This window comes from Nuphar pumila, chromosome 12 (assembly GCF_984573655.1).
Source record: "Nuphar pumila chromosome 12, dmNupPumi1.hap1.1, whole genome shotgun sequence".
Classification (NCBI taxonomy): domain Eukaryota; kingdom Viridiplantae; phylum Streptophyta; class Magnoliopsida; order Nymphaeales; family Nymphaeaceae; genus Nuphar; species Nuphar pumila.
In genome coordinates, this window is record NC_143260.1 from 96,143,247 (window position 1) to 96,154,580 (window position 11,334).

Sequence of the window (11,334 nt, forward strand, 5' to 3'; positions counted from 1 at the left end):
ATCAGGTCCTACATTGTTGCCCTTTTGTGATGTGTGTATATAGTGTCTCCCCATGGATGTCTTAAGTTTATTTTCTCCAAGGAAGTTCATGATTTTTGTATATATGGTAGTGTAATGATGGATGGATAACCTCGGTTTATGTCACATAAACTCATCATTGAGCATGCATATCTCAAGATGACCCACACACTATTTGGACACGCTAAGAGACATGGTCATCAAATCAGTGCCTAGCACAATTAATAGTATGCCATTAAAGTTATTTACTTCCTCCTATGGTTCTGAATACTTATTGGGTGGTTGACTTGAGGTTCTTCTCTTAAAAAAAATTTGCCATTCATATGGTATTTGTGTTGTAGGCGTAACTTAGTTTTCAATGTTTTAATATAGCGATCAAAATTTACTTTTAGAAATTTTATGTTATACCCAACATATCTGCATCAAGACCCCCATGCATCACGAACCCAGATTGCCTAACTTGTTTATATATATAGGAATTGGCTGACCTCGTGATGCCGTAGTCCATTGCTGTTGTGACAACACAATAGATCAATGCAACTATGTTGGTTGATGGGCAGCAGCTACTGCACTTCTTTGGTTGCAGAAAGTTGCAACCAGCTGACCTCAGTGTGCTAATGTGCAGTGCGCAACCAGCAAGGTGAGACCTTGATGGTGCCTCACAGCTATAGTCCTAACAACAAAAATATATAAATAAATAAATAAATAAAATGAGTTGCTTTGTATTTAGGCACTAATCCATCTGAGGATCAGACCCAATGGGTTTTAGGCTTGAACTGAACCAGCCCTTCATGGGACTGGGTCGGTTCGTTGCTAAAAACATATATATGTTAAAGTCTATGTGTTTTGTAGATTTACCAAAAATATTTCTGGAAAAATCATTTTTGGGTTAACAAATCACTTGTTCGTCTATGTGGCTATGTGTATGTGTGACTATCATAGTCGTGATCACATGCAGATGATGTGTGGATTTATTATATGTGCGGATATGTATAGTCGACCATGGAGACAGACCATGATAATAATGTGAAGTTAGAAAAGTATTTTAAAAATGATTTCTTTAAAAAATGTTTTGAAATCATGAACATAGTTTTGCAAACCTTCGCCCTTAGGCGTATCGGATCCATCCTTGTCATCCACATTGACATCATGAAATTGATATGCTTACGAGTACACATGCATTTAGTCCATCATGACTGATCAATATATATATATATATATATATATATATATATATATGTGTGTGTGTGTGTGTGTGTGTACGAGAAAGAATACTTCATGATGTTTGTTTCTAAAAACCAAACCGGTTTTCGAAAGAACATATGGGTGATTTTCATTTCAAAACCATTGGTGACCTCGAATAAACCAAAATTGGGGTTTTGTTTAAACTCAGCCCATAAAAAGAAATGGAAATAAGTAATTTATAGATTTTTGTTTTGATGAATCAATGAAAAGAAAATATTGAAACATATGTAAGTCATTTCACCCGAATGTGTATTCTCGACTATGTGTGAAAGATCTAACATATGTCTAGTAAATCGATCGTATCTCCCTTATTTGAAGGAGTTTTTATAAATGGTTTACGACATTAGAAAGCTAACAAAATTTCATATATTCTGTAGAATTTTGAGTTCTATATGAAAGATTCGACATATGTCTGATAAATTGATCATATCTTCCTCATCCGAAGGAGTTTTTAGAAAAGGTTTACGGTGTTGAAAAGCTAATAAAATTTTACATATTTATAAAATTTTGAGTTCTATTCTCAGACTATGTAGAGAACAATGATAGTCAGAATAAAAAATCACATGTGAGCCCAAATTGGTCTTATCTCCCTCGTCTGGAGAAGTTTTTACGAGTGGTTTGCGACATTAGAAAGCTGATAAAATTTCTCACATTCTGTAAAAATTTGAGCTTTATTCTCAAAATGTATATATAACTATAATAGTTGATACAACAGATCAGTTTGGAGTCCAAGCGAGTCCTGAACTAACTATGGACCGGATCAACAATGCATGCAATGAATAAATGTTTTGAATCATGTTTGGAAATATTAACTGAACCTATAAATGCACTTTCTAATGTTGTATTTATGCAGGTGTTAAGTGCTTAAAGGGGCATGAACTGAAAAGGGTTTTTTCTGCATTTGTATGCCTTATTGCACATTGCTATTGGAATGAATGTATTATGCATTATGTGTTACGTGATTGTGCATGGATACATCTAGTTAATTATGATAAATGTCGATTGGTAAATACATGAATAAGTTGGACATGTTACAACTGCATATGTGGCATAATAATTTCACTAACATTGAATTCTGCATTCATGAGCCCGAATGATAGACTTGAATCTTATATTAGATTAATTTTGTGCATGGATGGACAATGAAATCAACAAATTAAAAAGATAATCAAGTGACATTAAATCTATTAGGCTTACAATGAGAAGGCAAGTAGTACTTATGGCTTCGTGAACATTGTTTTGAATACGGAAGGTTGCTTATTCCCATCAACGAAGATAGGAGAAGCCTCCACATTAGCCGCAAGGTAGATGGTTACGAAACTCATGAGTGAAAGTCTAATGCATCAGGTTGGTGGTATTAGGAGCTCTCTCTTAATTAAGGTCGTCTCTCACCGGACTGGTAAAAGGTGTTTGGCTTGGATAAAGTCATAAATTAATGAATATGCCTCCTACGCCATAGCTCTGAATAAGGTGTTGTATGTGTAGTACCCACAAAAATAAGAAGTAGAAACCTAAACTTGTTATTCATTTAGATAGACATGACATGCATCATGTAAAAAAAATAATTAAAGATAAATTAAGTCACTCATGCATAATGATCTCCTATTCTGTAATGGTAAGTGCATGCATGCTTATCTGTTCATGCATAAAATTTTAGCCGTTTATGAATGATTAATGTTATGATACACTGTGATGATTTTCATATTTGAATTAATAATTGTCGGTATCATTGTGTAGGTTATTGTCATGTATACTGGTTCTGGTTACCTGTATTGATAATCTCTACCAGGCTTTCACGAGTCTGACCTGTTTTATGGGGTTTCAAGTGAAATATGATATATAGCTGCAGAGCGAATGCGGGATGCTAGGGCAGCATCGAGCGCCTGTCTTTTGTTTTTTTAGAGATAGTTTCAAAAAGTCAATTATTGTTATTTTAGTTTGAAAATACTCTGATATAAATTTTAAATTATTGAAACTGAATTAAATTTTTATAGTGAATGTTATTCGCATTTTAATTCAATTAAGATGATTGATTATACTATAACCCGGCCAGAATGTTTAACCCAAAGAAAAATATTGTTTTCATTGTTTTTAAAAGAAAAAAATCTCAAATTTTTTGAGTTGAAACTTTGAGATGTTACATGAACTCTTACTTTTTTAACAAGAAACAAATCTATAACCACTACATCATGAAAGTTGTTGGTTATTTAATATATATATATATATATATATATAAGCTTAAATTGAAATAAGCCAATCAACCCAACAATTATTTGTCTTACTAATAGCACAATGGGGTCCATTTAGTTTCTCAATAGATGATAAATATTTGAACTCAGACTCAATGTATTTTCATTTGACCCAAAAGCCAATATTGTTATAGTTGACAAAAGTTTTACTAATTCAAAAATCAAAATCAATTAGCTATTGTCATGGTGACTGTGAGTTTTAATATTTTCATTTAGATCTGACAACTTAATCTACTTAATTTTAAGCCTAATATAGATTTGGGAAAAGTGGTAGTTGTCTACCACTTTTTGAGCCTATCACCACTAAATAGATAATTTCAGGTTGTTTTTTGTAAATCTCACATTGCATATGTATTCAACATGGTCGATTTGTTAGGAAATGACACTTGGATCAAACAAGCAAAAGATCGCGATTAGGGCGAGTAGTGAAAGATCATTCGTGTGAAAAACTAGGGCAAAATCGAAGAATGGAAGAGCGATGCTGCAGGAAAAAAAAAGTTACCTCAGCAAAAAAGAATGAAGGAGAGAAGGAGACGATGACAATGGGGCTTCGATGCCATGATGGGCACACACGTTATCTTTACATCTGCGCATGAATCAGGAAGAGGAAGAGAGAGAGAGAGAGAGAGATGTCATGACTCACGGTCGTTTTAAAAATGCTTAGTGAAGAAAAGAAGAAAGTTCTTGAAAACTAAGCATTTTCATATGGAAAAACCTATGGGTAGCACGGTCATTTTAAAAATTTTATAACCGATTAGGGATAATTAAATTGGGATTATTTGATTAACCTAGAAAAAACCTTTGGTGGGCATTTGCAAACTCTGAAACATTTGGTAAGTGCATGAACTAAGCCAAAACATTTGGGGGTATCTGAACATTTTTCAAAAAAAAAAAATAATGATATCGGATACTAATAGGGTTGATATCCACATGATGGAAAGTACACAATACGGCATATTTTGTTCCATAGCCCTTGACAAAACTGTGCCCTTCTCTTCATGTGGGGACCACAATAAGAGAAATGTGCATGGTGCATACTCAATATCACCAATTTTTGGCTATATGGTGTATCACCGATCTCTTCTCTGGATTTCCTACGAAAGACATCTTGGACATGAACAAGCAAGACTTCAGTGTAGGGGTGGCAAAACCTGACACGACCCGCCAACCCGCCTCTTAGGCGGGTTCGGGTTGGGCAAAAACGAACCCATTTAATAAATGGGTCGACCCGCCTAACCCGTTTATTAAACGAGTCGGGTTCGTGTTAGGGGTATGCCAACCCGGCTGACCCGTTTAATAAATGGGTTAGGCGCGCGGGTCAACCCTCCAACCTGCCAACCCATCCACCAACCTGCCAACCTGACCCGCTAACCTGCCAACCCGTTTACCCGACCCAACCAGTTTATTAAGCGGGTTGGCGGGTCGTGTCGGGTTACCCGTTTAATAAAAGGGTCGGGTTCGGGTTGAGGTATGCTGACCCGCCAACCCGACCCGATTGCCACCCCTACTTCAGTGTGGCCATTGACACTTGACTCACTGTAAATAGATTGAAACCAAACCCAGGTGAAATGGCCTTGGCTACTTTGACTCAGTTTAGAAGAAAGAAAGTCAGGTCTATGCCTGACCCCACATGTTTCCCAAACTGACTGTGGGATCTATCAACCACTTATATTGCAGTCAGGAACTGCATCATCTTTTTTTGTGTTTTTTCCGTTTGTGAAATGCAATTGCGCAGGACGTTAAAACAGGCAAGCTGAGAGTCGAATTTTGGATCTTTTTTATTAGATTTGCTTTTCGGAACCGAGATCCAATCAGCCAACCCGAGACCACTCCCCACGGCTGCTTAATCGTCAAGCTCAAGCGTGGTGGCTGGCCGGCCCACCGCATGCAGTAAGGGGCTACGTGATGTGAGTGGGCACACCGAGCCGACCTCGTACTTTGGCGCAGGGTCTGGGTCTGGGTCTGGAACTCACTGTCTGGCACAGCTCGGTCAGCAGGGGCTTCAAAACGGTCCCTGATCAGTCTGAGGCCCGTGATGTCTCCCTCCTCACGTGCCAGCCTGGTGAATGTCGATCTCTGTACACGTGTCGACAGGACGTCCGGACGATTCACTCGGTCCAAGACCCCGGAATTTCATGAGCTGGACGTGGGTGGTCGCGGCCCCCACTTCCTTCCCTTTCTCTGAGGCCGAAATATTCGTCCGCTCCCCCAAACTAATGCGGAAACCGACACGTGTCCTTCAGGCTGTGACATCGGATGCGGGCCCCACGCATGTCCCGAGTCCACAACCGCGCAGCTGCCTCCTCTATGGGAAGCGTCAAACGATTCCTCGCCGAGGAGGAGATGGTCTCGTCTCGTACTCTACAAACCGGTTCGTAAACACTAGAATCGGAATTAAGTGAGACGTCTGGTACTGTGCCGTTGTCGTATGCTAGAGGAATAAAAAAGCTGTAAGCCTGTAACACGTCGCGTCATTGGCTGTCTGAACTAGAAGTGATAAAAATTAGAGAGTAAAAAAGATGCCTAAAGAAGAATGGCTACTTAAACCTAACACATGTGACTTACCAACTAACCAACATAAGCTCATATAATAGTTTCATGTGCTGTTTGAATAAGAATGTGATATTCGGACAAGTAGAGTCAAGGTTGTTAAATGCGTTGAGCCTGCGCTTCGCCTATGAGGCGTACGCCTCTCACAACATAAGACTCTCAAGTATCCGTGGTAAATGAGCCTTGGAAAGCTGAAACCCCGATAATACGTATTCGACTGCATCAGAACGACCTTTGTTTAATGATCAGATTTGGAAAGCTGAAACCCCATCTGCAAATAATCAGATTTTTTTTTTTTATATTTACCTTAAGCACATCACTGCAACGCCTCAGTACCTTGAGCGTGCGCTTCGCCTCTGAGGCGTAGGTGTACGCCTCTCACAACACTGAGTAGAGTTGCACTGCTACAGCTAGGAGGTGTCATGGTTCGAGTATGGCTCTTGGATGCTTAACCATAATAAGCTAAAAGAAGAAAGTGAATGAATATTAAGTTGGGTTTTTGGGTTAATAGCTTAGTAATGTGGAAGTATTAAGGTGAGTAAAAGCAACATGACAATATATAGTAGTTGAAGCATGTGTTCTAATTCAATGCATCCTTTTAACCTTTTATTCTAAAACATGCCCCATGCACAAAGAAGCAAGCCTTATTCAGTAGGTAAAACACATCTTTAGTACCAAGGAAGCTATGTAACCTAATAAGCTTTCTATTTCTTTTTTTTTAAGTGTGTGAGCTTCAAATAAAGCTTCAAAAGCGTGTAGTTTTATGCTTTTAAAATGCTCTTCTTGAGAAGTACATTTTTTGAGGTCCTGAACCTAATTGAACAACCTTTGGCCAATTCACAAGGATATGAAGTTCCCAAATTAATGTTTTATTTGAAAACTAAATGCATAGTCCTTTTATTACAAGGTGAAATGGTTAGTGATAATGCATCTACAAGGGCAAAATCTTTTTATGAAACAAAGCAAAGGGAGGGAGTATGAACAAACTGTTACCATGTTGCAAGTTGCAAGTTGCAGCTACAACTATGGCAAAACTAGTACAAATTTATACTAAGAGACAACAAAAATTTTGAGCTATAGGAACTAGCAAAAGCATTAAAAGTTACCTTATGAATCTCATTTACCCAAATTTTTAGTTTTCTCCTTTAGAAAGGAGATGGCTTGCTAACCTTGTTCATCTTGCTCATTACAATCAATAACAATTAAAAGAAAACACAAAAGTGGACTATGATGAAACTGATGAAGAACATGATATCAAAAGCATGATAATGTGGAAGCTACAACAGAAATCCAACTCTAAAATACTTTATAATCAAAACTAGATTAGTGAAGGAAGTTTGAATTACCATCTACATGGACATACCCTCGTGAGACATGTGAATGGCACTACACCCCATGTTGAACTTGTTACTACTCTATGCATCGTGTGCCTAAAACGTGCTCTTCGTAACAGAATTTTCCCTTCGGTTACCATCATAGTCAAATTCTAGCACATAGAGGGGGTTGCAATGGTGCATTCGAGTTTGAAACATAAGCGTTACTTCATCAGAAAACAAATGAGTTGTCGACGGTTACCTCACATATATGAATGCCGTATTGTCAGCATATGTCACACACTTATCTTGTTTTGTTTAATATAGATTTTCTTAGCATTATAAGACATTTCACAGTGAATTATTTGCATCATAAATTAATGAAAAAAGTGTCTTTTTTATTATAGTAATTCCATCCTTGATAGAACTAAATATCAAACGTTTAAGCTGATGATATAATAAATCAACTCAATGGCAAGCCAAGGTAGTATGCTAGAGGAACAATATGCCAAATTTGCTCCATTTGATACAAATGTAGAAACAAATTACATATGATAAAATTCATAATCAAGTTTTTCCAAGAAGGTTTAGGGTTTCCATAGATTCTAGCACATAAAACCTTTCAAATTTGTTCTCTAGGCCTTGATTCATTGTGTCATTCATCAACATGCCCAGATTAATTTCTAGTAATTGTTAATAACTCTTGCTGAAAATTCTACAAATTTGCCAACCATAATTATGGAGACTATGCTCAAGAAATGTTCAGTAAAGAGACCAGCCAACCTCATACCAAACAAACCACGGCCATACCCAATTATGGCAATTTATAACTGATGATTGTTAATTGAGTGCTGCCATCATCATGAAGATATGTACTGCTAATACTGACTGGCTTTCCTATAATCCTATTGATGGATACAAGGAAATAATTTTCTCACAGTATCATGAGAGAGTGGCGATTAATTCGGTTCAAGTTGGTCCATATATCGGCTGAAGAGGGCCCCACACGTCTTATGAATCAGTTTCAGATGGCCTTGAATTCTCCATGCTTTCTCTGCGTGCAAGCGAAAGAGAACGTTCATCCTGTACGAAAAGTAATCATTACACCACCTCTCTCTCTCTCTCTCTCTCTCTCTCTCTCTCTCTCTCTCTCTCTAGACTGATTAACACACCCCATTATTTATCTGCCTGTCTTCTTCTTTTGCCCTTCATGACAGTCCTTCCTTCCTCTCTATCAATCTCCTCTCTCCCGCCAAGGTTATAATGGATCACTCAGATGCCCAACTAAAGGTAGTGGGTTTATGAATGCCTCTTTCTTTACTCTTTTGTATCTTAGTTTTTTGTGTTTTCCTATCTAGAAGCTTATTCTTGTTGATGAGACCTCTCTTGAATGTTATCTAGGGTTTTCAAGGATAGTCAGCTCTCTTTTTTTTCGTTTGATGGGCCTAGGTTGAAATAATTGGTTTTTGAGGAGTAACTAGTATTTTTAATTTGATGATGAAAAGCGTTTGTAAGAGAATGTATGGCGATTTTCTTAGAGAGAAAAAGTAGCAAACCCTCCTTTTTCTTCGAGGATATTTCAAATTCTGCTAATTTCACAGTTGAAGTCATCATAGATCTTGCATTTCATTTTCTTCGACTCTTGAGATCCTTGTATCCTTGGGCATTTCAGTTATGTAGTATTTTCGTTTTCTTCTTTGATGAACCAAGTTTCTCACTAGTCTTGGCATTAACATTCCCTTAAAGCGTTTGATGTTGGAGAGAGTTTTTTCTTGGTGGCTCATATATCCCAAAACAAGGGAAAAGAAGTAGCAAAGAGCTATTTTTACTTTTTTTTATCTTTTTCCTCTTTTTGGTGCTTGCTGTTCCCAGTGTTTCAATATCATTTTTCTCATCTCTTTAGGGCTTCAAAAGGCAAAACAAAAAATCACAAATAGATGAAAACTTGGTTTGATGAGGCTTGATTTACCCACATGTAAAAGTAAGCTGGTAGATCACTCCCCTCCACCACCCTTATTGCATATGATCATTCAAAGTCTCTTCCGCCAATTTTAGCTAGTGAGCTTGAAATCCAAAATTTTTGCTTTGATGCTTAACCCTGAATGGACATTTTTACGTTTTGGTCCTGTTATGAGCATGCATTTTTGCTCATTCTTTCAACAACATTACAAGAGGAAATATTTTATAACCTAGTCCACCGTGCCCTTTTTGGTCCTCGTTAAAATTCATCATGTATGACATGATTGTTTATAGCTTTGTTTTCTCTTCCTAGGCCATGGGATTGGAGGACATAGTGAGCTGCCCAAGATCAATTCTTGAGAGAAGAATGAAGGCTCAACCAGAACAAGCTCTAAAATGCCCTAGGTGTGATTCTACAAATACCAAATTCTGCTACTACAACAACTACAGTCTCTCACAGCCAAGGTACTTTTGCAAAGCCTGCAGGAGGTACTGGACCAAAGGGGGGTCACTGAGGAATGTTCCAGTTGGTGGTGGCTGCAGAAAGAACAGGCGACCCACTCCCAAGAAACCCCAAGACCCAGTCTATCCCATCTCAGCAGCATCTCTTTTATCTCTCCCATATGACCCTATCTTGGGGAACCCCCCAAACACTGCCACTCAAGATATCCTGGGCAACAAACCCGCTTCCAACCCTGGTTTCCTCACTCAACTTGATCCACTGAGGAATGATTTTCCTGGAATGATGACAGACTTGTCTCTTTACAGCCTTTCAACTGATTTCCACAACTCTTGCTCAACATTTAGCCAAGGGAATCTTGAGGGGATTGGAAGTGGAAATAATGGTGGTACTGGACCAATGGTCATACCTGCAGTGGGGAATGTGGGTGGTTTTAGAGAGGATAACTCCAAATCTAGAGATGGAGATGGCAGAGTTTGGGGGCCTCAGTGGCAGAATGCTAGAGGGGAAAACATGTTTGAAGAGGGAAAAGATTATTGGGGTGCAATTGGAGGAACATGGAATGGGATGGTGAACAACTGCGGGCCTTCCTCATTGAGCCCATTTATCTAGAATTATCTGTTTGGCAAGCTACATATGGTATCTCACCGAGGAATGAACACCAAAAAATTCAAGGTTTTCTTCTGTTCTCTAGTATGGTTGTGTGTCTCACCAATTTGGTTGTTGATTTTTTACAAGTTCTAACAGTGTTTGAGGGAGTTCAAGGAAGAAAAATTACAATGGCTGTAATTTTTTTTCTTCTATTTTATTACAGAGAAAAGACTGAAGGGTGTTTGTTTTGCTTTGTAGTGTTGGATGTGGTATCATATTCTACTGATTGATTCGTTTTACTACTTGATACTGAGAACATGCATTGTTTTCTAAATGTGGTGCGTGATAAGCGTGCCAATAGTACGGCGTCTAAATTTAGTGCCGCCATCTTCCCACCACTCTTGTTTTCTACCATAGCTACAATCTTTCCCCCATCTATAAAAGATAAAAAAAAATGTGATTTCTAGTGTATGTTGTGGTACAGAATGTCGGGAATGTTATTGAACAGAATTGAGATTGGAAACGGGTAAATTTTATGTTCCTTGGAGAAGATATTGGAAATGGGTTATGTAATTTATCTCAAGTGAAGCATGACGACTCTCTCTCTCTCTCTCTCTCTCTCTCTCTCTCTCTCTCTCTCTCTCTCTCTCTCTCTCTCTCTCTCTCGTTTATGATTTTTTCTTTTTTTAATGATCTCTCGTTTGTGAATTTATATTTGGTTTTAACTGGGTTTGTGGATACTGCATATGGATCTTGGAATGGTGTTTAATGAAAATAGTTCATGGTGATTAGAAATTTTTAGCTAGGAAAAATTTATTATAAATGTCAGGTGCTTCCTCGTTTCTTCTATGGACGTACTGTCCATCCAGGTAAGAAAAGTGTTCGTTTTTTGTGCTTGTTGTGCTCTAGACTCTGGAATCCTGAAAACTGCAGATGAGTTTGAAAGTGA

At 38.0% G+C, this 11,334-nt stretch overlaps 1 protein-coding gene across 1 annotated transcript; it reads left to right on the forward strand.

The window, feature by feature from the left end:
* The first annotated feature begins 9,650 nt into the window (after positions 1–9,650).
* On the forward strand, positions 9,651–10,406 carry LOC149821236 (dof zinc finger protein DOF4.7-like). Its single transcript, XM_089981919.1, has one exon. The coding sequence runs from the start codon at positions 9,651–9,653 to the stop codon at positions 10,404–10,406; it is 756 nt and encodes a 251-aa protein (XP_089838045.1).
* The last annotated feature ends 928 nt before the right edge of the window (positions 10,407–11,334 follow it).